A 26,939-nucleotide genomic window follows, 5' to 3' on the forward strand; every position below is an offset into this window, starting at 1 on the left:
TAATACAGACAGCAAATGAAATAAAATTAAAAAGGGGGATGTTAAAGTGTAAAAACACCAAGACTCCTGACATAATCAAGCGGCGGCAATGTAAAATAGAGATAACATCACGGTCATCTTCCTCTCCCCTCTTAAACCCGAAAAAAGCTAATGCCACAAAAGTGGTTCTATTTCTCCCTACTTGGCCACACACGCGCCAATATATATATATATATATATATATCAACTATTACGCTCTCCATAATTTAGTCGCTCCCGGGTTATTCGCATCCACATGGAACGCAACTCAGCGAGGAAGCATACCTGTGGATTCACAACGGGCCGTGCCCTCTGTAGACATTGCAGCAAACTCGAGAAGGAGAACACATGCATGTCACCATTGCCTGATTCGTCGCCAGAAGGAGCTGCATTGTTTGTAGGATCATCTGAATGTAGGGAACCTCTTTCACCTTCAACCACCTGCTGCAAAGGTGTGCGAATCCGCCCCGCACATCTCCGTATGTAATACGCCATAATTATGCTCGGACTACGTGAAACGCCCTTTAAGCAATGTACCAATACACCTGGGAGCACACAAAGGGTTGCTCGCAGAAAATCACTTGGTTCCAAATCGTTGCCTAGCAAAAGTACGAGTGGTTGAAAGCCGTCGCCGCGAGCAGGCCACGCAACATTGCTACTAATCTGTTCAGCTGCCTCAGTACAATCATCGTTGCGGGCAGCCGCAGTTTTGACAGCTCCTCTAGGTTCTTGCTTCTCTCTTGTTTTCTTCACCATCACTTCGGTGAGCCTGTGAAGTGCAACCAGCGCCTCCTTGGCAGCCGCGTCGTTGGGCTCAGAAACATTTTCTGATAGTTGGGACCCGTTCGCGCCAACAGTGTTGGCAATATGAACGAGACACTGGAGAATAACCGTCGTCTCCATTACAACCGACGTCGCAGCATCGATAAGAAGATGCATAAAATCCTCCACAACGTCAACAACGTCGGCTATCCGCGATGTGGCGTTATCTTCCATGGATATAGCAAAGTAATAGATCGGGACCGAAAGTACCGGAAGCTCCCCATCGAAAAAAAACTCCTCTTCCCTCAAGGGACTTGTCACAGTGTTGCAATCACTCCCGTTGTTGTCACCCTCAGAGCCGGCAACAGATTTTTCAGCCCTTTCAAGAGCGACTCGTCGACGCAGCAGCGAACTGATGCATACCAGTAAGCTGCGCAGGAATGTTCGCTCATATTCCTCCAATATTTCTCGAAGGTTGCGACCCCCACCCGCAGCCGTCAGGTTCCTATCAGAGTTGGGAACAAATGTGGGAAGTGACACGGGAACCACACGCAGCTTCAACTGTGCCAACGGCGTATTCTCAAATAACATGCGGCTGTTACTCCTCTCGTCTACGAACACCGATTCCTTCGGCATCAACGGCGTACTTGAGGTGATGAGTACCCCGCGTATCCACCGATCCCTTGGTGATGCCACAGTTCCTGTTTGCTCTCCCCCTATGGAACATTCTACCGGACTCGCAGCCTCATGGAAAAGCAATCGCTCCGTCAAGTTACCACTTTTTGCACCTGCAGCGCTGGTGAGGAAAACCCCTCCAGTCGAAGCTGTGGGGCAGTCGACCTCTTCCTTAAAGAAGGTGGAGTTCACAGCGTCAGATACATCGACAATACTGTCCCTGCGTTGCGACTCCAGCAACCCCTTAACAAGCTGCATCTGTTGCTCGTTCAGTTTACGATCATCGTCCCCCATCATGGACAGATTTTTTTATCTGTTTCCCTTATTGGAAGGGGTTTCTTATTATCCACAACTGGAAGGCGTTGCTGTTGGCGAAAAGGCTGTAGAAGCATAAGCACCCCATGGCAGACGTCAGTAAACAAAAAAAAAAAAGAGACAATGGAAAAACGAATTAGAGGATCATTGCAACTGCAATGGTCGCCATGCAATGTGGAAAATGAAATTATTGGAAGGCTCGTCATGTAACAAAGGAAACATTGACTGCGCCCTACACGCATATGCGCAAAAACAGAAGGAAAAGGGAACGTTCAAATTTGTTAACGGTAACATAGGTTCACAACAGTGGTTGAGACACGAGAACGTGATGAATTGACCCAATAACTCCGCATGACTCTTTGTAACTCCCCCTCACACTACTTGGAGCATCTTTTAATTACGCAGCGACTCATATATATATATATATTTCCCCCTCCTCCAAAACCCCTCAGCTTCCGGCACACGACCATCAGGTGGTAGTGAATTCAAATGCCAAAACTTTACAAACCCATATAGGACCCTTCACCAAACGGGAGAGTGGCAAAAATATTTCGGCGGTATCACGCAATACAAACACCTTGTAATTGTAATAAACCCATTTCCTCCTATCTTTGTTTTGTTTTTCACATATGTGACGACCTCCTCCCTACTTCCTCCTAGAAACTTTTTTTTAAAGGTGCTCATGAATAAAAAGGCACAAAAAGAGGAGTAGAAGGATGTACGAACCACATTTGTGGAGAATTTTGCACAGCCAAGGGTAATGCGATAACCCTTTCATATTTTCAATGTGATTTTGAATTGTAGAGAGTTTTTTTTTTTATTCAGGATTGTTATTTTGTTAAAAACGAGCGGCAGCAAAAGTCAAACAAAGAAAAAAAAAAGAGACAAAGAACACAAACACGAAGGAATAGCAGTGCGATCCATTCTATTCTAGGCGCACGCTTGGTCAATAGGTGGGGAACTTTAAAAACAAAACAAGAGATCAAAAGCAGCAACAAAAAAAAACCTCTCGGCTTCACTTGATAAAAAAGAGAAACAAATACATGATAAGAATGGAAATGAATTTAGCGAAGAAGCGAAATCCACACGGAGAAGATGACGAAGTGTGACAGTTTGCGAATGTTACCTTCGCTCGGCCAACTGTATCGAACACAAAAATAAATACGCACATACACCATTTTCTCGTTCATCCATTCATATTCTATAGTGCGGCCGTGGAGGAAGCCGACAGCAACATCGATGACTGAAGCAAATAAACAATATTCCACACATTGGAAGTTTTTGTTTGGATGTTTTCATCAAAGTTAGCAATCGTGCACACAGCGTGAACAAAGAAAAACAAAACATCAATAACGAAAGCAAAAGAGAAAACAAACAAAGAACAGAAAATATTTTCAGTTTGCCCCTCTTTCCCATTACAAACACAAACACAAACACACACAAATATATATATGTATATATACAAGCACAGTTAAGTAATAAAACCAAAGGGAGAGTAACATAGGAGTAGAGAAGTAAAAGAACAGGAATGCGTGAGGTTGTGTAAGAGAGAAAGAAGAAGGGAATGGGATCAAACGTTGGGATATTTTCGGTGGTCCGCTTCCTTCCCCGAGCATCACTCCAACAAATCCAATACTAAGAAAAAGCCACTGGCTCAAAAATATACTCCTTGGCATTTCTTCTTGTGATACAAATTTTGGAAATGAGACAAACGACAATAGGTTGCCGCGCCCTATGGCGTCACACCTCACCACAAAGAAACACATGTGTGAGGAGGAATTAGAGTAATGTCACGGGAAACATACGAGTAAAGATAAGCAAAGATATCATTACACCTTAAGAAGACACTTAAGCTGTTAGAAATATGAGTGTCTTTCTCTCTCTCTCTCTGAAGAAGAACAAGGAAGTGAAGCCGCATTCCTTTTGTTGTTGTAGTTGTTTTCCATTCGTGTATCCATGTGTATGTTATGAATTTTTTTTTACACCCTTATACCGTTGCTTCTTTGAGTATTTTCCCCCACTTCTTACAACCTCACCTCACTACTTGCTCTTAACTGCCTTCATTATCTCCCTTTCCCTCTGAGGTGCCGCTGCTGTTGTTTGTCTTACCTCTGGCTCCCCAAGACACTCAAAACAAAGGTGAAAAGAAAGGAAAGGTGCTCAGTTCAAGTTAGAGGCCTCATGCACACATACAAAAAAAAACAAAATAAAAACACATTGCTTGCCATGTCACCACGCGGTACAGATGTCTTATCTTCCATATCTCATTCGTTGGAAATAATTTCCCAACTGTAAGTCACCTCACAATTTCCTTATTTGGTCATTTCCTTTACACCAGGTAGATGCGAGAAAAGGGAAAGTTGGCACGTATACACAACATTAGAGGGAGGGAAAGGCATACGTGCCCCCATCCCTTCTTCCCTTTTCCCTTTTTCCCTCCAAACCCCGAAAATAAGAAACGAAGTGTTACTACCGTCTATGTTGCTTGCGGTCATCACGCGAATGAACAGTAAGGACGCGTAACCGGGTTCGTGTGTGTGCGTGTTGTTGTTGATGTTTTTTTTTTTCATTTGTGACGTTTTCCTTCCCATACCCCCAGTACACCCCCAGGTAATAATAACGGTAATTATATATTTATTTATTTAAATATGTAAATAGACGTATGAAAATTCAGCTTTCTTCCCAGTCATTCCACTCAATTGCACATCCCCCCATCCCCCGTACACAAATCTCTCTATCCGGTAAGGAGAAAATGACGGGGAAATGTTAAGTGTTCGGAGAAGTGTAGAGAGAGTTCATTATCATTTTTTTAAAAAAAAAAGTAAAATAAAACAAAATAAAATAGATACAATTATGATTGTGTTGTGTTGCTGCTGCTGCTGCTACTATCTCTATGATTGGCTGCGGAAACTCCTGACCCCAGCAAGTTAGGCGATGAGGTAGGAGTACGCGCTCACGTGGCTCAAAAACAAGAAAAAACGTCCCAGTCCCCATAATCCATGGTTTTTCTTCCGGTCCTGATTATAACACCCGATTGGTTCATGTTTTCATACGTATATACGTATGTAGATATGTATATATCATTTTGTGTGTGTGCTTTTTCCTTGTATATATATATATATTTATTTATTTATGTTTCAAGCGGATATTGCACGTTGGGTACACTCTATTAACCGTCTCATCCGATTTCAGCCAGTGTGTGCATCATTGTCTTGGTGGCCTCGGCCTCGGCGCTCCATCCAAATACGGCAGCGAAACTTGGAGAACATCACCTGCAGAAGTGCTCGGAAGTCCACGCGATCATCGCTTTCGTACATAAATGTCAGCTTCTGCCGATCAAACTGGTAGGCGGCTCCAACCACGCGAATAGTGAGCCCGAGTTGTTCACACACATGACGGCATTCCTCCACCGCCTCGTTCTCCCTCTCCACAAGCGGTCCCTTCCAGTCCTCTACCTCTTCATCCAGGGCGCACCGCAGCACTTGCGCTGGTGCGGAGTTCCCGCTTGGTTCCGAGATCAACTCCTTCACATTGATCACTTCACCGAGGTCAACGCCACGGTCTGCTTCGAAAATCACATATTTGCCTTTGCTTAACCGCAAGCAGCATATGGCAGTCACATCACGGTGGCCGTGACAGCGCAGAGTAACAAGAAACTTTCTATCCCCACACTCCCCATGCGACTCATTGTCAGCATGGATCGAAGAGAAGTTGGAGACAAACTTGTCGCCGTCGTGAAAGATGCAGTTGTTATTGTTGTTGTCGCCTTTCTGCTTGTTCTTCCCTCTTGACTGCCTTCGCTCCCTTCTGCGCTTCCCTTGCTCCACCTCCTCCTTATTCAATAGCTGTTCCTCTGTGCCATCGGAGATCATTTGTGGTACGTTATCAACACCAGGGAAACCAACGGTGACGAGCACCTTTTTCTCCTTTCGCTTCACCTTGTCACCCACCCTTCGCTTACTCTCATGCACATGCTCTTCGTATGCCTGCTCCAGCTCTATTGCGAGAGAGGTGGGTTTATCGTCTATCGACACCTTCACTGATGGTAGCGCTGCTGCTGCAGCAGATAGGACGGCGTTTGACACTGCACCGATCGCGTTATCGGTGGTAATCCCAGTTGAAGCAACGAAGTTCATTGGAGCGCTGCGCAGGTATGTGCGAGTGCAAGTTTCATCGAGGAGAGCACTGCCTGGCGTTGCGTGTGTGATGTACCGGCACACTGTGGCTGGCGAAGCGGTCATACCCATCCCAGAAGAAGGTGTTGGAGCACCAACAGAAACTTGCCGGAGCATCTGCGGTTTGTCAACCTTTTCTGGGGTTTGCATGGATGCGGAAGAATTGTTATAATATGCGGCGCGATTCTGCCCCTCGGACTCCGGTGGTGCTCTTTTCGACAAGTATGCGTTGTCCACAGGGAAGGCGGTGCTGCTGTTGGCACTCCCTTGGGTGCCGAAAGGAATAAATGGACTCATCCCGCTGCTATCGGTAACCAAGTCCACAAACTGTTGGTGGCGTGGAACTCTGCTCGGCCCGTACACGGGTTGCAGGGGTCCTGCCAACTGGGCAAAGGTGATGGAAGAAAGAGCGTCCATGCATGATTGGTTCCCCTCATTAGCCGCCATGAAGAAGTTGATGGCACCTGGAGTGAGGCCATGTGGTGTGCTTGGAAGACTTGAAGGAGCGCTGAACGATTCCCTACTCCCGCTCATCATATTAGCACTTAGTATGGTATCGTTCGTTTACAGATTTTTTTTTGCGTGTGTTCTCTTGAGCTCCTCGCGGCTTCAGGTATGTACCTTATCTTTTTTTAAAAAAAGGCTGATATTGAAGCCAAATGGTTGCCTTTTCCGGTTTGATTCTTTTTCTTTCTTGCAAGTGCAGCGACAGTATATACCTATGTATATATCCACCCACGTACAAGAAAAAAAAGAAGTCGCACCTCCGTGTTTTACTCCCTTTTCTTTAACGCCTTCCTGATGCAGTCCAATTATTCCTCTCGTGTTGCTTGCCTGTGATTGTTCTGTTCCTCGTCCTTTTTTTACTGGATCGTATGTGCCTTTATTTCCTTTTAAACTGCAGGAGCTGCAGCAGTATTGAGAGAGTTCCAGTGAGGAGAGAGAAAAAAAGAAAAAGGCACGCAAAAAATAGAAAGGTACGAAAAACGTGTTGATCAACCTTAAAACACCACACACCCCTCTGTGTTATTCCATCATGCACATCAATCGCAACCAGTGCCAGTTTTCGTAATGTTAAGAAGCAGTAGATCCACTCCTCAAAGTCATCTTTGGTACTATTAAGTTATTAACCGCACATTAGAATCATTACCCTCAATCGACACAATCCGGAGTTGCGGGGACGTAAATGGGGGTGGTAGTTTTGGTTGAGTGGCGAGTCCGTCCATACTATTTGGTTTACAGAAAAGTCTCAATATCAAAAACGTAAAAAGGGCTGTAAATTCTGGGTCCATTATGTTTTCATCACGCACTTATCACATTTCCTATGCTGCTTTTCTTCCCACGTCGAGGGAGGTGTTAAAGCATCCTTGCAAGTTTAACTTTTGTGGCACTATAAACACACACAACTCCTAATATAACATCTGTCCTCCTGCATGCAGCACCCAAATCCTCTTCCTCACTCCTTCATTGGGGTTTTCGGCTGAATTTTATCATCCCCACCACCACGGCGCCATCTTCTTCCCGACAACCAACTCGTTTCCCACCTTACACTCAACATCGACTCCCACTATCCTTGAGTTCATCCCCCCCCCCCCCATCAACGAACTCCGCAGCTACATGTCCCACAATACCTCGTTGGATTGATGCCTTGAGAGAGAGAAAACAAAAGAGGAATAACCGTAGGGAAGAGCTTTGACACCCTACGGATGCTTCGACACACTCCTACTGTCGCTTATTACTATCCTTCATCCTCCTCGTTACCGCTGCGCTTCTCAGCTGGTGCGTTCGCATCACCCACCGTTGTTTTTGAACCCTTTTCAAGTCTCACCTTCTTCCGTACTGGCTGCTCACTTTGAGTAAATTCAAGCGGTTCGGCGAGGACTAACGCAACATCATCCGGAATTGTGGCAGACATAACCTCTTCAGGAACAGCCAGAGGCTCCAACGGCGGAAGTCCACACAATACAGTTGCCCTCTTGGCCGACACAGCAACTGTTGCAGAGAATCTTGCGGTTATATACCGATCCCCCTTCACACGCATCACGGGAAGTGGGTCTATTACACCTTGTTTTCGAAGAACAGCTACTGCCATCCGGGCTTTGAGGGGATTTTCCACATGTTTCAAACTGAAGGGGAAACACTGGTGCTTTTCCGTCATTTCCTTCAAAGTAGCTTGTACGGACTGCACGCGGAAATCAGTTTGGAGGTCAACCTCTGTGCGACGGAATATAACGGTTTCCTCGTCCTCAGAAGGGCGGACTTTATATGAGTTATGGTCTGTGAAGGCCACGTCAACGGTCCAAACTTGGTTGGCACCGATTGTACAGTCAGCAACGTCCTGCTGCGGCGCCTCAGCGACCACGCGGCGCGTGATGATACAATCCATTCCGTCCGGAACCCAACGCTTGGTGCGGTTTGACAAGACGCCTTCAAGAGCCTGAACGCCGTAGTGGTTGCCTACGCGGTGGATAAAGTCGGTGATGTCAGCATTCAGATTTCCAGGCTGCAAAAGATGAATCACCCCGTGAAGTGCTACACGCGCCGCTTCAATGGCGTTGCTCACCCCCTGGGTTATGGGGCGAGAACCAGATTTGCTGTTGGCTCTGGAAGAGGAACCGTCGTTGGTTGCGCCGGCATCACTCGTGTTCCCCTCGCTGCTAAGGTCAAACGGCACAATAATCGTGCGAGCCGCGGAAACGGGATAACCGTCGATATGGCAGCCCATGTGGATCTTCACCACATCACCACCACGAAGTGTTGTCGCCTTCGATTCCTCAAGTGGCGCATGATTACAAAGCACGTGGTTAACAGAAATGTTAGTAGGGTATGAAAGCCCTCGAATGATACGGTTCCCATCTGCATCTTTCTTCTTGAACATCCCCAGCACCCGCTGAAGTAATTCCTGGTCGCCCAAGTCACACAACTGCTTGGTATTTGTACCAGGGACACAAGCAGCGATGACAAGCCCGATGACCTCATCCACAGCACGTCCACCTGACTTGTACTTGGTCATAACGTCAGGCTTCACGATGGTTTCGGCCGCGGCTTCATCCGGTTCAATGTGATTCACGAGCTCCTTCTCCATCTCAACCAACCTTTGTCGTATTGTTGAGGCAGAGCGAGTCCGCGACTTACTGACCTTCCGCTCAGTACTGGTTACTCGCTTCTCCGCCTGTGTGTCCTTGTTGTCCCTCGGCATTGGGGTTTGGGGCCTGGGCTTCTTGTTTTCCACGGGCGTGACAGATGAGGATTTAACAGAGTGCAACTTCTGCTGAAGCGACATCGACCGGTTTCGCTTCATGCGAAGCGTGGGTCGTAGGCTCCTACTACGACTGTTACTGTACCCTCTTCCCATTTCGACACAGTGATACTTTGTTTTGTCGATAACAGTGCGACAAGTGAGAACTACAAACTGACGCGGCTAGCCGAGAAAGAGACCTACCAGCAATAAGCGACACACGCACCGTTAGCTACACAGTTCAGGGGCGGTGAAATAATTTTAAAAATGGAAAGGGGAAAAAGCGGATGGCCGGCAGAAAAGTAACATACACCGACGGTGCTTTTCCAGTACAATATGGAGCTCGCATCGTTACTGAGTGTCTCTTAGAGAAACACAACGAACACACGGCAAATCGTTAAGAGTTTAAATGATAGCGAAAGGGGGGAAAGAATGTCCATAGATAGAAAAATTGATGGAACACTGTCCGCTACGATCCAGGAAGTATATTTTCTACTAACAGCCCTAGCCCCGCATCACAAGTGGCACGTCCAACGTCCCCAGCATGAATGGCTAACGCCGTGGTCACCTCCAAGTAGCATCACGCAACGAACCTCATTCAAAATTTTCATCATCTCATCAACAGAAACTAAATACACCTCCTACTGCTTTTCGTTATTTTCCACCCTATATACGGACAGCTGAAGCCACTGTACATCAGCACATCTAACAAAGATATACCATATGACCTCAATATATTTTTAAAAGCTCCACTGGCATTCGCAAACGCATGAAGATAAACAAACATCCATTCATATACGTATGCCTGTTTGTGAAACCGTTCCTACGCAAATGGATGCCCCACTCGTTTGATCGGTCTATTCCCCTCTTCCTCACCTCATTTCCGGTGCCGTTCCTCCCAATTATGCAACGAACAGCACACACACGCGCAAAGCGGTGCCTATAAGCCTCACTCTCACGCCCACTATGAGACATGTCAACAATCTGTCCCACAATATTGCCCTCATAAAGCGAAAGAATTGGGCCCTCCAAAATCATAATAAGCGCTAGTCACGACGATCTCTCGAGCGGCGCTTGCGGTTCCTCTTGGAGGAAGCTGAACGTTGACGATTAGCTTTGCGACGCCGTACAACATCTTCCCTTTCCTCCTCTTCTCCCTCCTGATACTCGTCTTCCGACTCGTCTTCGTCCGCGGTAGCCTCATCCTCTTCTCGGTCGCGGTCCACATCCCTCGAGCGGCGGCTCCTGCGATCGGAGGCGCGGCGGCCCTTTGCACGATTAGACTCGTGTCGCAATTCCGCAGCTTCTTCTTCATCTGTGCCGGACACCTCTTTTTCATCATTTGTTGACTCTGCGGAACGCTTCTTCGACTCTGAAGTCCTCTTTCCTTTGTGGTTTTCTTCCTCCTGATCCTCAGACCTATGCTTACGACGGGGGTTCGGTGATTGGCGCCTCCCTTCCTGCTTGTCTTCTTCGCGCTCCTCCGCCTGTTGGTGCTCCTCTTCGTCCCGCTTTCCCTCTTCATGATGCTTGTCTGCATTTTGCTTCTCTTCTTCCTTGTGCTCCTTTTCCTGCTTTTCTGCGTCATGTTGCTCAACTTTTTCCTCATGAAGTGGCTTTTCTCCTTCGTTGGCTGACTCTGCAGAGGTTGCATTTTCCTGCTCATGAGTTTGGTTTTTGTTGGTCTCGTCGTTCTTAGCAACGTTCTCCTCTGTCACGGCTTCGTGATGATTCGCCGACTCCTCTACCGGAGTTGTCCTTGAGTATACGTCGTGATCGTATTTCTCACCTTCAATCGGCATGGTGTGCACAAAAGCAATATCATGGTTATCGGAATAACCTCCCGTAGCCGCAGTGATCCCAATATAATAATCCTTGCTGTCTGTTTTCAGCTGCACTGAAACAGAGGTACACAGCGTCTCATCTTCCTCCGCAGAATTTGATAGATACACGCGAAGGGTTTCATTTTTATACTGCAGGCGCGCTGTAGAGAATTTGGCCGATGTCTGACGGAAAGCGTACTCACAACTCCCCACGTGCTCATTCTTGAAGTCATTTGATGTGGTGTACTCCCGGTTCTCACTTCCCTCGGCGTTATAAAGGACATATACCGCTGGGTTGTTGCCAGCCCCATCATTGTCGAAAGTATCGAACACTACTCCAACACCTTGAAAATCCATTGGGTGCCCCATCAGCGGGCCGGTGGCATTCTGAGGAGATGACGTTAGCCAAATGGCGAAACCGTCCGCTGGGTAACGTGCCGTGCCATGTAAGTGAAATCCAACAATAATTTCAAAAGAGGGCATATCGAGGGCCTCTCTGTTCCACATGTATCCTTCCTGATCTCTGTAGTTTCCAGTGAGACGAACGTGATCATCGGTAACAACAGCGGTACCGCCAACAAACCAGTGCTCTAAACCCTCGCCCCCGTAGTAGTTACGGAGCAGTGGTGGAGTGAATGAGTGGTGCTCGATAACCTTCTCAATGGTGCGATGCATTTGACTCCCCGTAAGTTTTGGACTCGCGGATGCCGCTGCCGGAGAAACGACCGTCGCAAAGATGGCAAGTAGAAGAAGTTGTGATAACGGAAAGAACACCCCGCGGTAAACTGAAGCAGTGTGCTTGCCGCCACTTTCCTTCTGGTTCATCCTATATGAGACGCCCTGGTGCACGATGGCCGACATCGAGTGTGCGCTCACTTCCCTTTCTCGCTTGCGGAACAAGACGACAGTTCGACCCCTCACTTATTAATGAAAGGAAATAGGAAGCACCAACAACAGAAAATATTTTCGTTTTAACAAATCCCGCACCCCGTTACTTATTTTCCCCTTTCCTTGAATTAAAGGTTTCGCGCTCACTAACTGACAATCAGCGATGACTGAATTTTTGTCTTACACTCTGTTGCTGCGACGGACAAAAATTACCCACAAAACGCACCGGGGTTCAAACCGGATGGCAAATAAAAAAGCCGGTAATAGTGAAAGGCTCCAGGTAAACACGGCAAAAAAAAAATAATAATAATAATAATAAGTGAAGAACAAGAATAAAAGAGAAAGGTCAATAAATAAATAAGCATATTGTAAGCACATACATACATACAAAGAGAGAGAGAGAAAGAGACGTAGTTACAACTTGCACACAGTGTCGAAATAGACGGGCTCGACTGACATAAATGCACGGGGTGAGGGGTGCAGAAGAGTTTGCGCACTCATGTGGAAGTGCTTAGGAGCGGAGGAAACGTATAACTGCAAATGTGAACGTCAACACGCACATACACACAGAGAAGTAAATCCATACACAAGCATATTGCTGCTTTTATTATATGTGTGGCTGTGGGTGTGATTGTTCTTGCACCCCTTAGCTGTGTCTATGCATGACCAAAAGGCTGCGGTCATATTCAATGAATTTCAAAAAAAAACATCGGAAGGAGGAAGTAACAAACGAGATTAAAAAAAAAACAAAGCAAAATATTTGGATTAAGAGAAAATTTATGTGGGGAAAGGGTAGAGGACGGGGGAAAAAAACAGACACAACTAGAGCAGAAGCAACGAAACTATATCAATCGTAAGGATGAAAAAAAAACAATAGTAGTAACAATAGACGTGAGACCTTCATTGTTTCTTTATCGCTGACGATCCTCCAATACAAAAAAGAGAAAAAACAAATAAACACATCACTCACTTCCTCCTTTACATAAATGCTTTAAATTCTATTTTCATTGATTTCCGCTCTTACCGTTCCTCTTTCCCACCTCCTTCCCCACAAAATAAAAAAAAAACTAACATATGTCCCTGTGTGCAACGTGGAGCTGGCGAGCGAGGTGCACGTTACAAGACACACTCAGCGGTGAACATTCACTGTAACAAGGGAAGGAGGGAAAATGTGCGCGGTCACAACAAAAAGAAACAGTAAATAACAAAAAAGAAAAAGAAAAGAGGGGCCCCTTAACCGTCATCCCAGAGTTTGATATTCCCCACCAAAGCCAAGCGGTTCAGAATCGCATGTCACCCCTTCTTTTTTAATATCTGGTGGTGCGGAGGTCGTTGCGGCTCTTTATTTATTTCTCTTCAGTTACCGCTGGTTTCCCCTTCACATCCCATAGATGAAAGTTATGCGAATGGGATAAGTTTAAAGTCACTACTCTCTAGCAAGCCGCACATGCCGCATGCGACCATCATCTGCACTGCTGAGTAAGAGACTTTAATATTCATGCATATCTCCCTTTTACATTTGATTATGATGTTCCCCCACATACACGCACACAGGCACACTCTTTCAAGAGGCATCCAGTGCTAGAGAAAAAATTGTGTAAACGACACCAAACTCTCACGAAACCACACATTACGTGGAAAATAAATTAACAAGACCACATCTGACCCACCACCTGCCTTACTCACAGCCCGCTATCTTTCCTTCCTTTTGTTTTTGTTTATTTCCTTTCCTATTTCCATACATCGCCGCACATTGTGTAGTCTATCTTCTTTTTTTTCCCCAATCATCTGATCCCCTTCCCCTCCAGCTTTTTTGCTTCCTTACTCTCAAAAGTGTGCTGCCGCGCGATGTCTCTACCTTCGTTAACTTCTTTTTTATTCTTCACAGAGGTGGGCGGAAGAGAGGGGGACCATACGGCCCACCAAATATCCTTTTCATTTAAACCACAGCCGTAATTACCATAACCACCACACACAACACACACAACACACACAAGCACAAAATTCAACCAAGCCGTCTACCAATCCACATGCACAAACACACAAAAAAAAAAGAAAAAGAAAAAGAAGAAAAGAAAAAAAGAAAAAAAGAAAAGAAAGAAAATCAGAAACCAATATGGGGAAGCACACCTGTTACTTCACATTGTGCTCCCTCCGATAGTATCCAAAGTACTTTCTGAAACTACTCGGTTTCTTCTTGCCTTATTGTCTGCTGGTGACCCCTATTCCTCTCCTCATCTTCATTATCACATCGGTCTATGCCTCTACCAGGTTTTGGTTGCATATCACGAATTCAGTTTTTATTTCTATATTTGATCATATATTCGCTTAAACGCCTCGCGGTTTCCCCTTCATCCCATTCCAATACCTCGTTGAAAACAACGTTCCCTGCTGAGGTGGGGAGCACCTACTGGCAGCTTCGACTATAAAATGCGCATTGCCCTTCTCAGCCGATAAATCCCGTATCCGCTAAACTGGGCTCGCCACAACCACTGAAGTCTTCTCAATCTTTTCATCTTTTCACTCACGCCCCCAAGCGACTCACGTACTGAAAACGCCCTAACATAAACATCTCACGCCACGGCACTGGCATCCCCGCGTGCTGCCATCTCTACTCGGTACCGCGCAATTTCCTGCTGCAACCCCGCATCGACGCTGATTTCATCAGTGAAGGCTTCGCCGGTCAGCGGATCAACATGTCCAACGCGGTCCACCACCTTCTGCAGCACGTCCAATTCGAACCGATGACCGTTGCTCAGCAACACGGGCTCGCGCATGAGTTTCTTCGTAAGCATGCAAACATATTCCTGTGGGTGCTTTCGCTTCTTCTTGTCCCCCGTTTTGCGCCGTTTCTCGGTATCGGCTTCATCACATAGGTTGGGAGGCGCACCCCAATTAGCGCGCGGTCTTGCTTGCTCTCCTCCAGGACCAACGGGAATAAGTAGGCAGAGGTCCCCCAGAAGTTGTCCAATTGCTAGCTCCATCATGAGCGACTGCAGGACAGTGAGCTGTTCCTCGAGAGCTCGAATCGCAACCGCCGCCTGACCGACAGCAACCGTGTCGTCGTCCTGAAGCTTATCACGGAGAAAGATAACGGATTCATTCTCATTCATGCAGTAGGTGGATGTTTCATTTGCAATGCAATATGCGAAGGCTTGGGCGGTGTTGAACTGCGCTCCCGGGCGAAGGGGGCTCTTGTCTTCCACTACAGTAGTTACGAATTTCGTGAAGAGCGGCGCTAACGTGGGAATCGCAGCGGCGTTCACATTACACAGGATTTCCGTTGTGAGGACGAGCACAAGCATACCCACATATTCTGTTCGTAAGAGCTCCTCCATCGAGTGCACCTGCTGTGTGAGCGAAGCGAGTGCCGCTGCAAGTGGTTCCTCTGGCACCGGGCTTGACGCCCCGTAAAGCACGAAACGCAAAAGCCGAAGCGCTGTGATGGCGACATTCATGTAAGGGTTCTCCTGCGAGTCTGCAGGAGCTGCGGGATCGCGAGTGGCCTCCCAGCCGCGAACGGCGAGGCGTATAAAGGGAATGGCGGTTTTGACTAGAAAGTTTTGGTGGCGCTCAGTAAAGGAGTTCTGATAAGCGTGCACGAGATCCATCCGTTCACAGAAATCCGCAACATTCAGCAACATGACGGAAAGGTAGCGGAATACCATGACAAAATTCATTGTGACACCTTCAAGCAACGCTTTGGACAGCTGTGTCTTTCCTTCTATGATAGAATCAAGCTGGAACTCTTGTACTGCGGCCTCCCAGCGCGACCCAATTTCCACAAATAGTTCATGCAACGCATTTTGTTGCGAAAGATGGATCAATAACGTGGAAACTTTATCTTGAAATGCGCTTATTTTTGTCGTCTCAATGGGTTGATTGTCCTCAGGAGCAGCAAAGTAACTTGCAGGTGTTGTCAACTGATACATACAGCGTATGCACGCATGCAAAATATCCCACTCTAGGGATCGATTCTTTATAATGGATTGCAGAGCGGCCACCAGTCGCGTGTCGTCACCGTTGAAAATCTGCTGAAGCAAATCGCCAGCGTTCAAGCGGTTGTACCCGCTGCAACGGAAGAGTATTATTGTGAGCATCTCGTTCAGGGAGCCAGCGTCACCAGCCTCGTTGGGTGCCTGTGACTCGAGGAAGGCCTCAAAGGATTCGTTGAGTTTCTGCACTGCATCAAATAAATCCCCACGGCGGAAATTGTCATTGGGGATGGCGGACAGTGTGTAAATGCACTCCATTGCCATGAGCCGCACACCAGGGTTCTTGGTGCCATCGTTGATGACATTGATCAAGTGCTCCATGAATTTGCAGCAGATCGGGCGATGTTGATCAACAAGATTGGAGGCAACTCCAGGCTCTGAAAGGCAGGAAACAACGCATGACAGTATTGAAATGGAAACATCCCCTGGGTTTTGCTGAATGAAAGACGAGATGGCACTGTGTACGGACATCTTGTTATTTGTTTCCCTCCACCCACTATGATTCCTCTCGCTTATATATTTATTTACTCAAATACTATGTTTGAGTTCACCTTTCCCAAGCAATCAGTCTCTGCTCGTAATATGAGGAGCAGCACCTTTATTGGCACTTTGATATGTTGCTGAATGTCTTTGCCTATCTATTTGATTTGTTTTTGATGCACAACCCTCTTCAACCTTTATGAAGTGCTCTGCGCTTTCTCTTTTACCGCGATAGTCTGCCTTGTTGTTGTTGTTTTGCTTTGTTGCTTGCTTCTATTTATTATCTTTACCTTTTGAATTCGGACTTTTAAACTCAATCAGACAGCTATAACCATTCCATCCGAGTGAAAGGGGATAAAAGAAGCCAACAACGATAAGAAAAGGAGTTACGGCAACACGATAGAAGAGCGCTTCGCTTCTGTTAGAAAGGTGCGTAGATGTATATTAAACCGTTGGTAAGAAGTCATAGAAACGTAATACCACGAAAATAATAATAATAACAACATCCCCCAATTCCTCTCTATAGTATTCAACCTGTCAAAGTAAGGAAAAGCGACGCACGATTAGGAATAGAGTTGTGACCCCGCGAAAGTAACGCCAGTCATAAATTGACGTACTCCCCCCGCGCCACGTGGTTTATATCTTCGTGGAAGAAAGAATCCAAAGAGACAAGAAAAATGCTCACGGCACCGCATTCGCCAACCTCCATCTGCCTCATTACAATTCAACACATGCGTACGCTCCCCTGCAGCCAACAAACATACAAAACTGTTCCCTTTTTTTTTAAGGAGGAAAAAAAAAAAGAAACTTCCCCATAAATTGTCAACACTACTTTTATTTAATCCCCCCCGCTTACTTTTCACCGCAAAGTGCCCTCCACGCCGTCCCTCCTCCCCCCCCCCCGGAGGGGAGGGAGAACAAGCTTCACTTTGTTGAACCACACGCCAAACTGGAGAACAAACCGGGTAAATGAATATCATAGTTGGTCCCTAAGTTTCCTTCTAACCATTATCATTTGTTACGTATGAAAAAACGTTTTACATTGCTTTATGGAAACATGTGTAAACGAGGAAGAAAAGGGAGTCGTAGAAACAAATCGGAGAGGTAAGTAGTCATTTGTCGTGGTAGATGTGACCTGATAATTATTGAAAAAACTGTGATGAGAAACCCCCCGCGTTCATTACTTCACACAGACATACACACGGAATAACTGAAATGCCCAACATGGCCTAGCGCGATGCGTCATTGAGCACGAAAAAAACAACTGAACATAAACAAGACTGCACCATCAGCAGCACACAAGCATATGATATTTTCAAAATTACACAGAAACACACATGCCATGAGTGGCAAGTACTTTCACAAACAATAAAGTGAGCAGATAAAATACAATGCTTCAAATAACACCCACACTACCATCCTCCAACTCATCAACCATTGCTGACACCAGTTGCTTCACAATTGTGTCCCCAACCTTGTCCCAAAATGCTGCCTCCTGTTCCTCACGCGGGGGCCATTGAGGAAAAGTGGGAAGAAACCAATAGGGGAAAACATCGTCTGTGCCAAACACCAAACGAAGGTTCTGCAACTTGCTGCGGTGAGACAAACTATCTGCACTGGCACCAGCTCCACTAGAAGACTCCCCGCCGTGCAGAGGGTTGTGCCTTTGGCGTATCAGCCGCCGCATGGCACGCAGCGCTCCCTCACCCCTCGCCAACCACCGCAGTTCAGTCACAAGGAACGGCACCATAACCAGCACTGTAAAGACGCATACTAAAAAGAAGAACGAAAAGGAAATGGAGGCGTCCAGTGACAACAGCCTCACCTTGCCCGACCTAACGGCGATAATAGCGTGGATAACGACCACCAACGCCGCTAACGAAACATATCCAACAAATAGTAAGAGGCACTTGTGGTTTCCTCTTCCAATGCATTGACCAATCCAAGGGCAGTGATTATTCATGTGATACACACAGCTGCGGCAGGTGGAGCAGTGGTGTGTCTCATCAAGTTTGTACAACAGGCAATAGCGACACCAGCGTATGCCGCCCAGAAGGAAAGACATTTCCTGCTCGAAATTCTCCGGTGTACTATCCAGCGCTCCAATAGCCTCCGAAACAACGCGGAGGAACTGTCGGCTATAGCCCCTCATTGGACTGTGTGATTCGGGCGACTCACGACGGCGTGGGGCAGTTTGATCTGGATCACTCCGAAACGGCCGCAACGGCACTTCGTGTTGCTGCTGATTGCCTAACAAACTGTCCCTCTCACTGCAACCGACGGTATCATAATTTGCCACACTTCCACTACTGCCGCAACTGTCACGTCTCGCCCGCTCCTGCAGGACCGCGAGCGCCTTCTTCATTGCTATGCGGCTGCTTGAATCCTCCTGAGGGTCGGTAGTGTTCAACCAATCTGTGCCTACCTCCTCCATCTTTTGTAGGTCAGAAAGCATGCGTCGCACAAAGCCCTCTACACGAGACTCAGCAAGCCAGGCCGGCGCAAGACCCGGGTTAACAAAAGAGCAGAAACCAAATGACCAAAATGCTAGGAAAATTAGCGATAAAAACAGGACAGTTAAACACACATCAAACCTAGTGGGCTTGTTGGTTAACACGGCAAGGTGCAAGTGGCACAACATCACGAGACTGCAGGACACGAGAAGTAACAAAGTTATGCCAAATCCAACATATCGGTTCGTAAAGTACCTAACAGACCTTGCAGACCAGTAGAGGCCGACGCTCATCGCCTTTTTAACGTAGTAAATGCAGAGGAAAACAAAGCAAAACAACATCCGAAGTGACGGGTACATAGAAGCAAGGAAAATGTGTAGAAAACCATCACGTGCGCACCGAAAACGATGGCAGGGGGTAACAAGTAGGCCTACACGCGAATTTATGAGTGAGGGATTATTTAACGAAAGTTAACCGAAGCTACAAACCTCCAGCACCCTTCATTCTAACCAAGGAAACGAGCGTGCTCCCTCGGGGAAAGGGGAGGCCCCACAAATTCTCCCTTAGCGAAAGATCCAGATACACCTCCATTGCTCACGAGCTACGTGCTGCACCCTTACGTTGCTCCCGGAGCACCATAAGCTGTCCCATCATATCACTCACTTGCTGAACAGCGGAGAGTTGTTGCTGTGCCGCTGCACCTTTCGCTACTTGAATGAACTGCGCGGGTGGTGCGCTTGCTGCCGAGAGGGAACACAGATTAACGGCACTTAACAAAAGCGACCAAGCATTGCAACTGTCAATGGGGCTCACAAAATCAGCTTCGTCGAGCAAGTTTTCCTCCTCTTCATCGCACCCCGCGCCACCTTTACCATCCTTGCGGGCGGCAGCGGCTTCCATGAGAAGCGCCTGCAGGTGGCCCTCGTCTGCCATGCCATTAGCATCCAAATCGTCATCACTATCCTCACCATCGTCGTCCCACTCATCATCATCATCCTCATCCTCATCCTCAGCGTTGTCCACCAGATCGTCATCGAGGCCATCATTACTCCACTCATCTTCGCCATCATCACCAAGCTCAGGTTTCTTCGCTTCCTCCTCAGCCATCACGAGTTCAGCATGGCTAAAGTCCGTCAGCACACTGCTCTGGAGGACACCGCAAAGTACCTCGGCCACACAATCAGACATCTGTTGGTCTTTGGCGCACATTATTTGTGTGACGGAAGCAACCGTCATAATGAAGAGACGACGATCGTAAGACCGCAGCATCGCTTGCAATTCCTTTCCCTGTACCAACTCTATGTAGTTCGCAAACAGTGGTACCAAGGCACCGGCAGAAGAGAGGGATCTAATGGCAAGATCCGGATCGGCGAGAATCGCAGAGAAGACGCTGTTCACGAAAAGTATTGTGAAGGTGCGTCGATGCATTTGCCTGCACTGTGGATCGTTCAAGACTCGAAGCGCCGTCTGTATCACATACTCAACAAGTCCTCTTGCTGCAGCAACCCGACTTTCACCTTCCTCTGGGTTCTTCTGTTTGAGTGACCAAAGATTTTGCAGCATGGAATCGTACATCTTGGGCACAGCAGCAAGCTCACTCAGACGCAAATCGCTTTCGTTGTTAAGCACAGTGTCGCACATTATACTGACGAGTTGCGCAGGAGTAGAATCGGCGACACCTGCTGCGAATGTCGGCACCTCGCAAAGTTCTTTCATGGGAAAACACAAGAATTCCCGTGGGGCAACACAAACAAAGTTGTCAAGTGGAGGCAGCATCTGGCTAAAGTAATCCACGGATCCTTGTGATACTAATTGATACAAGCACAACAAAAGTTTCCAAGTGCCAGTGGAAACAGCAGTGCTTTTAGATAGCACGGTGGTGAGAAGCATTAGCGTTGCATCCATGAAACCAAAACAACTACCACCTTCTTGCGCTAACACAGCAAAGAGCATCGGAGCTGTACGCTCCTGTATTTGCAAAAGTAAGTCATCAACAGGCTGGGAGCCAGGCGTGGAAACATTTGGTTGCGGGAGCGATCGAACGAGCGTCACGAGGGTATCGAGCACCTCGTCGGCGGCCATAATAGAATCAGAAACAGTGCTCTCACCAGCACCACCGAGCGTTTTGGACGATTTTTCACTATTGCAAGCATCAAGTGATTCCAAAACAGAGTCCGTATGTCCTTCTGAAAGGGCACGTCCCAACATTTGCTCAAAGTGTTGAGCGAGTACGTCCGTAAGCTGCAGAGCCCATTGCGACAGTGTTCTGCGGTAGTGCCGAATCGTTTTCCGAAGTGTGCGTACCACACCCTCATTGTCCATCATCCGCATAGCGCTGAAGTAGTTTTGAATAACCTCGCCGATAACGGGTGTTATCACTTCATGTGCAAATGGGTGGCATATAAGTGGTGCAAAACTTGAGCAAGCTTGGATGCGCACTGGCGGCTCGGCGTCCTGCAACAGTCGAAGTACCACATGAACAACTCGCTGGTACGCCTGAGAGCTACTCCATTTAATCTTGGGGGCCAGCACACTAAGTACAAGCGCACATCGTGCCCGGAGAATACCAGCGGGGTATGCCGCTGCGGGTATGATGTATTCGGTAATGAGCCACTCCACCCTCTCATTGGGAAATCCGGCAACATCCAGCATACCACCGAACTGGTAAACAGCAAAAAAGCATGCGTCCACCACGCGAGATTCCTCCACAGCTCCACAAGCGGCCGCGGCCGAGTGGGTCGACAACTTCTCAAGAACAAAGTGCATAAAGTTTGTAAGAGCCAATGCGTCGTGGAACGGTCGCGAGGGTGTAGTGAGAGCCAAAATGAGACTACCAGACACGACTCGTGCACTGTACATATCTTCTTGAGGGTCAGTCTGCCGCCGAACGTACTCCACGGGGTTCGTTGACCAAAGCTCAGCATCTACAGAGGAAAATGCAAGCCGAGGAAACAGCAGCTGTGTGAGCAACTCTCCTGCGTTCGGAAACAATATTTGACGGTACACTGCACTGTGCTCGACAGCCAATGTAATTATCTCAAGTGCCAAAATGTACGCCTTAGAAGTGACGATGCGCGGAGAGGCATGCCACCGAATAAATTCAAGTGCTTGTTGAACAAGCGGCAGCAGGATGTTTTCACAGAAGTACTTTGCAGAGCCCCTAGCGCGCGATTCGCACTTCTTAGGAAACATGAGTTCTTGAACCAACTGATAAGAAAGTCGGGTCACCCACTTGAGTAACTTCCATACAGCCGATTCGTCCGTAGTGGCGAGATCTACCTCGCCGTTCTCATCGTCTTCACAGCTACTGATACGATGACGGTAGAGTGGTAGCAGTGTTGAGTATGCTGCTTCCGACAATTGCACCACACAAACCCGGCAGAAATGTTCCATCTCAGGTCTTTCACAAAGAAAACGAGGCCACCGCGAGGCCGTGAGCTCGTGGAAACACTTAAGCACAATACGCAGGCAGTCGGTTAGCACCGTATGCAACGGCGATATTTCAAACGTAAGTGGCACTCCCGTCTGACACACCGCATGCGAATGTTGAAGCAACTCCTGTCCCCACGCAGAGCCCAACAGCTCCGCCAGAGACACCAGCGAAGGACCAATGCGGTCAACGAAATCGTCCACCGCCTCTGCGTCGACATTTATTGGATTATTGTAATACCTGCAGCAAGCAAGCAAAACGCCTAGTGCCGCCCTAAGCCTGGCGGCTGCTGTTTCATAAGGTGGTGTCGCAACAGCGCCCACATCGCTGTTAAGTACATTCACGCATTCATCGAGGATAGATGTTAACTGGGGCATAAGTGTTGGCCAAGACGCCGGATAGTCATATGTGATAAGTTCTTGTGTGGTATCCAAGAGCTGTCGACGAACCGCGGGTGGAACATGCGATGAGCACTGCAGCGGCACTATACAATCACGTACGTTAGCCTTTACATTCTCCGTGAAGTATGATTGGCGGTTCCAGTCACTGCGACCTACCACGTTGCGTACACGAATAGAAGCTGCGTGCTGCGCGACTTGTGCTGCCGCACCGGCCTGTCGTAAGTCGTTGCAGGCAAACCGAATAAGTTGCGGGATAATATTGGGGTCGTTGGAGAGATTCGCCAGTGCCGTCTCCGCTTCCTTACGCGTCGCTTTGTCCGCAGAGAGCGTGGCAGTAAATATTTGCACCAGCGTCTCTTCGTCCACCATCTCACTCTTTCAACCTCGTTTTCCTTTTTTCCTTTGAAAAGAAGTAGGTCCCTATTTATCCTTCTTTTTTCCTGATCTTTAGCTTACCTACTGGGCTCTTTATCCTACCCACTCGCCCTCCTACACGTGCCGCCGGTTCGTGTACAGAGAGAAAAAAAAATGGAAGAAACGAAAAGGCAGATGTGCTTTTGGCATCCATTCCAAAACCGTTCACCTCCAGTTCCTCCCATATCCTTCCATGGGCCACTGTTTAACACCCTTCGTCCATTTAGTAAATTACACTACTTGATTCCTTCCCGGAAATAACCTCATATGGTTACCAAAAGACTCCCCTCAGGTTATAGTTTAAAGCAAAACGCTAAACAAGTACACACAACACCGAATAACGGCACGAAGGCGTGCGTCAACAGTGACCAGAAAAAATTAAACATGTGAATTGCTGCTTCATAAAAGCGCATACCCTCATGTGCGAAGCAGCGCACACATAAAAATATACTCAGAAAGTTGTCTGTGGACCTCGTTTGCTTGCAATCAGTACTTGCCCCTTTAGTGGACCGACGCTCCGCCCGTCAAGGGGCAATGCCCATACTGCCCGCCTTTCCTTGTTCCGCTATTTCGTTCAGACGCAGAAGATGCGTAGAAATTTGACGCATATGTTCCCCAATAACGTTAAATTCCCCCTCTAGAATTTTAAAGTGTTTTGAAATATCTTGAAAGGGTCGCTCCGTGAGCCCAGCGTCTCTACGCCACGGCAAGGGTTGTTGATTCGTTACGGTGTTGTCAAACTCCATTCCACCAGGGACCTCACTATTGCGTGGAACTGATGCCGAGGAACTAGAGTGTTTCATTGCATTACCGATATCGCTGTTGTTTGCCACGTGATTGCTTCTCTCGGCATCGTGACTACTATTGTTAAGATCAACTGATTGCCGGCGTTGCCCCTGTCCCTTGGGGGTGCCGGTGCCGCTGTTGTTGGAGCTGCTGTTGGTCACTGGACCGTGGGGTGGTTCCGCAGTGCTGTACATCATGGTACGTAACTTGTGATCCCCGGAGGCCTCAGAGTTAAGCAAGCCACATGTTTTATAATATATTTGTGTCTCAATGTCCGCTATCTTACACAGTTCGCGCACAAAGCCCTCACGTGTTGCCGGAGTGCCGAATGCGCTCATATTTCCTGATGTGAAATCCTGCTCAATCTCCCGCAATTCCATCTCTACACTATTGAACTCATTGTGATGCATCCACTCGACGTCGCTGAAAGGTCACTCTTCCTCTGCAAACGCGTTCGGAAGAGCACCACACGATACTTGGGGGGAAGTGACCGCACGAGTGAGTAAAGAAATAGGTAGAAAGTCAGAGTAAGTAATGAACCAGCCAAATGAATTACAGCAAGTTTTACGGAGGGCACCTGTCTCATTCATGTGGTAGCAGCGTGAGCAAAAGGGAGGAAGGGCCTGATGAAGGAAAGAAAGCAGACGGCGTTCCGTCTGGTATTTAATCCTTCTCAAAACAGCAGTCAAGCAGGGAACGGAATTAGAAATATATGGGTGGGGGTTGGCAAAGCCGCAGGGGAACCGACCCCTTAGTGTTGATATGTCTCTCCTCCACTTGGTTTTGGTTCCTTTGTTGCGTGACCAAAACACCATACTCAAATACATCGAGTTACATTCGCCAGTACACCCCGTGTGATGCTTCAGCACTTGGTATTTGAAAACACTTTCCACGTGCTTTGCTTTTACACCATCCACGTTGTTCCACTAATAACCCCGTCTCATTTTCTGCAGTAAATCGCACTCTGCGCACCCTCTGCTCAGCAATCACCTGTCTCTTCCTGCGATCTATGTCAAGTAATTGTTCACATGTAGATTCGGTACTAACTTTTGAAGAAGCACGTGCCCCGCTAGTGTTTCATTTGTGATCTTATCTATGGTTGAGCGGAGTATATCTACCCGCATATTCGCCTCCTGTAACTTCGCCGCCCTTCGCTGTTCTTCATCTCCCTGTTGCTGAAGCTGGATCTCGCATAGACGCCGCTCCTTTAGCAGCTGTTCAATACGACCGTTCAAATCATTCAGCTCCGTGCGAAGAGCGGTTTGAATGACTTGATGCCGTTTGAGCAACTGCTCCACATCCTTCACTTCTTCGATAGCACTTTGCAACTCAGCACGGTACACATGCACACGGCGACTCGTGCTCAGTAGCCTGCGCGCCTGGCGCTCCGCTAACTCTGCGTCTTCTCCCGTGCAACTGTTATGGATAATTTCACGCACTTCCGCTGGAAGTGGCCCCTCCAGCGCTGCAAGCGCCGAAGACGACGGGACTGACGGGTCAAGCTGCGAAACGGTGGAAGGGGACGAGGGCAGACACACCACCGCGGTATTCGTTTGATTATTTTTGTTGATAACTGACGCCGCCGCTGTAGGTGGTGTGGAGGGCGCAAGAGAAGGAGAGGGGGACGGCGGGGATGACCACCGGCGCCTTATAGGTTTCTGCTGCACTGTTCGCTCCTGCCGTGAACGACCATGAAGGCCTTGGACAGTTAAGCCAATCGGTTGTTGCATTACAAGATGTATTTGGTAGGCTATGCGTTTGCAGACAAAAGAGAAGTGTAAAGGAGGTGCGGGTATTACCTTCTACAAAAAATGGTGTAAACGAAACGTTTGTGCTTAAGTATATATACATGAGCGTAGCCCCGCACGTGAAGCTAGTAGTCATGGTAACAAGGACGTAGACGCGTGAAATACCATTTGCAAAGAGGGAATCCAATAGTCCGGCAACAATGAGAAGGATGGGGCGGAAATAATCACTCTCCTGGTCAATAATATACCTCAGTCACACAGCCGCACAAAGCGAAAGAAACTAAACAATCACATCTTCCGTTGGTATACGGCGTTATTTTCACAACGCGCATACAATAAGTGTAAGTTTAAACCAAAATTAACACGAGAAGCACGAACACATGCACATCAACCCCGTGAAGCATCAGAATTAATTTAGATGAAAGAACGTTGTTTTTTGTTTTTAACGGGCGCCTACCGAAGAACTTCCCTGATCAACATCTCTTTTTTACTACACCTTTCCGTAGCGAGCAAGTAGTTTCTCCATTCCTCCAAGGAGTTTCATCTGACGATCAATGGCTGCCCCATCGATCCGAGCCCTCTTGTATAACACCTGGCGCCGCCTCTCCGCTAGTAGCGTCTCCAGGGAGAGGCCCCGAACGGAATAACAATGAAACACCAAACCAACCCATACAGCGGTGTAAGCTATGAAGTAAGTCATGGGCTCCACAAGATTCCAGTCAAAAACGACAAAAACCCAGCGGAAGAGTACAATGAACTGCACAATTAGTAATATAACAATCAAGTAGCGCAGTAACGGTAGATATAGGTTGTCAATGTAGTCATCAACACGGTGCTTCGCAATAACCTTCTGGGCAATCTCGTCGAGTTGGTGTCGCCAAGCACCTTCCAAATCACAAAGAACGCCATTTACGCCCTCCCCATCACTTTTAAATACGCCTTGGAGGACATTATTGAAAGCTGTAACGTCCGTTATCACTGCAATTTTTGACGCAGTGCCCGTGCCTGCCGCACGGTATGAGTGGAACAATGGCAACGATTTCTCTGTCAAATTATCTTCAAGTACAAAGGAAAGACAATCTTTGTTAGTACCGCCACAAGCACCGGCGGTACAACCACCGACTCCAGTGCTACAGTATGCACGTGGTTCCAAGTACGTGGAGAGAGACCGACGAATAACAAATAGTTTGGCAGTGCACCTCACACGGAGCCCAACAGCGCCGGCAAAAAGTGGGTTCATTTGATTCCTAATTATTTTTCTTTTGCTTCTATGATAGGCTCAAAAAAAAATAAAATGCAAGAGCACAAAAACGATCAAGGACACCCTACAAAAAGCAT

The 26,939-nt window shown here is 47.5% G+C and overlaps 9 protein-coding genes and 1 pseudogene across 9 annotated transcripts, besides 8 other annotated features; all 10 read right to left on the minus strand.

Moving 5' to 3' along the window:
* Nucleotides 1–199: 199 nt before the first annotated feature.
* Nucleotides 200–223: a microsatellite.
* Tb11.02.1640 (hypothetical protein, conserved) lies at nt 223–1,752 on the minus strand (the record flags this gene model as incomplete). The annotated part of the gene is made up of 1 exon (XM_823401.1): nt 223–1,752. One exon carries the CDS (start codon nt 1,750–1,752, stop codon nt 223–225), a length of 1,530 nt encoding a protein of 509 aa, XP_828494.1.
* Nucleotides 1,753–3,100: 1,348 nt separating this feature from the next.
* Nucleotides 3,101–3,158: a sequence feature (A-rich).
* A 1,235-nt stretch (nt 3,159–4,393) lies between these two features.
* Nucleotides 4,394–4,420: a sequence feature (AT_rich).
* A 163-nt stretch (nt 4,421–4,583) lies between these two features.
* Nucleotides 4,584–4,614: a microsatellite.
* A 205-nt stretch (nt 4,615–4,819) lies between these two features.
* Nucleotides 4,820–4,906: a microsatellite.
* A 52-nt stretch (nt 4,907–4,958) lies between these two features.
* Tb11.02.1660 (hypothetical protein, conserved) lies at nt 4,959–6,392 on the minus strand (the record flags this gene model as incomplete). The annotated part of the gene is made up of 1 exon (XM_823402.1): nt 4,959–6,392. The coding sequence occupies one exon, from the start codon at nt 6,390–6,392 to the stop codon at nt 4,959–4,961; it is 1,434 nt and encodes a 477-aa protein (XP_828495.1).
* A 1,288-nt stretch (nt 6,393–7,680) lies between these two features.
* Nucleotides 7,681–9,300, minus strand: Tb11.02.1670 (annotated as a pseudogene).
* A 929-nt stretch (nt 9,301–10,229) lies between these two features.
* On the minus strand, nt 10,230–11,867 carry Tb11.02.1680 (lectin, putative; the record flags this gene model as incomplete). The annotated part of the gene is made up of 1 exon (XM_823403.1): nt 10,230–11,867. One exon carries the CDS (start codon nt 11,865–11,867, stop codon nt 10,230–10,232), a length of 1,638 nt encoding a protein of 545 aa, XP_828496.1.
* Nucleotides 11,868–12,193: 326 nt separating this feature from the next.
* Nucleotides 12,194–12,213: a microsatellite.
* Nucleotides 12,214–13,938: 1,725 nt separating this feature from the next.
* Nucleotides 13,939–13,998: a microsatellite.
* Nucleotides 13,999–14,467: 469 nt separating this feature from the next.
* Tb11.02.1690 (hypothetical protein, conserved) lies at nt 14,468–16,360 on the minus strand (the record flags this gene model as incomplete). Its single annotated transcript, XM_823404.1, has 1 exon — nt 14,468–16,360. The coding sequence occupies one exon, from the start codon at nt 16,358–16,360 to the stop codon at nt 14,468–14,470; it is 1,893 nt and encodes a 630-aa protein (XP_828497.1).
* Nucleotides 16,361–17,765: 1,405 nt separating this feature from the next.
* Nucleotides 17,766–19,181, minus strand: Tb11.02.1710 (hypothetical protein, conserved; the record flags this gene model as incomplete). The annotated part of the gene is made up of 1 exon (XM_823405.1): nt 17,766–19,181. The coding sequence occupies one exon, from the start codon at nt 19,179–19,181 to the stop codon at nt 17,766–17,768; it is 1,416 nt and encodes a 471-aa protein (XP_828498.1).
* Nucleotides 19,182–19,416: 235 nt separating this feature from the next.
* Nucleotides 19,417–23,022, minus strand: Tb11.02.1720 (hypothetical protein, conserved; the record flags this gene model as incomplete). Its single annotated transcript, XM_823406.1, has 1 exon — nt 19,417–23,022. The coding sequence occupies one exon, from the start codon at nt 23,020–23,022 to the stop codon at nt 19,417–19,419; it is 3,606 nt and encodes a 1,201-aa protein (XP_828499.1).
* Nucleotides 19,758–19,897: a microsatellite.
* Nucleotides 23,023–23,591: 569 nt separating the features above from the next.
* Tb11.02.1730 (hypothetical protein, conserved) lies at nt 23,592–24,263 on the minus strand (the record flags this gene model as incomplete). The annotated part of the gene is made up of 1 exon (XM_823407.1): nt 23,592–24,263. One exon carries the CDS (start codon nt 24,261–24,263, stop codon nt 23,592–23,594), a length of 672 nt encoding a protein of 223 aa, XP_828500.1.
* A 597-nt stretch (nt 24,264–24,860) lies between these two features.
* On the minus strand, nt 24,861–25,583 carry Tb11.02.1750 (hypothetical protein, conserved; the record flags this gene model as incomplete). Its single annotated transcript, XM_823408.1, has 1 exon — nt 24,861–25,583. One exon carries the CDS (start codon nt 25,581–25,583, stop codon nt 24,861–24,863), a length of 723 nt encoding a protein of 240 aa, XP_828501.1.
* A 508-nt stretch (nt 25,584–26,091) lies between these two features.
* On the minus strand, nt 26,092–26,841 carry Tb11.02.1760 (hypothetical protein, conserved; the record flags this gene model as incomplete). The annotated part of the gene is made up of 1 exon (XM_823409.1): nt 26,092–26,841. The coding sequence occupies one exon, from the start codon at nt 26,839–26,841 to the stop codon at nt 26,092–26,094; it is 750 nt and encodes a 249-aa protein (XP_828502.1).
* Nucleotides 26,842–26,939: the final 98 nt, after the last annotated feature.

This window comes from Trypanosoma brucei (assembly GCF_000002445.2).
Source record: "Trypanosoma brucei brucei TREU927 chromosome 11 chr11_scaffold01 genomic scaffold, whole genome shotgun sequence".
Lineage (NCBI taxonomy): Eukaryota > Euglenozoa > Kinetoplastea > Trypanosomatida > Trypanosomatidae > Trypanosoma > Trypanosoma brucei.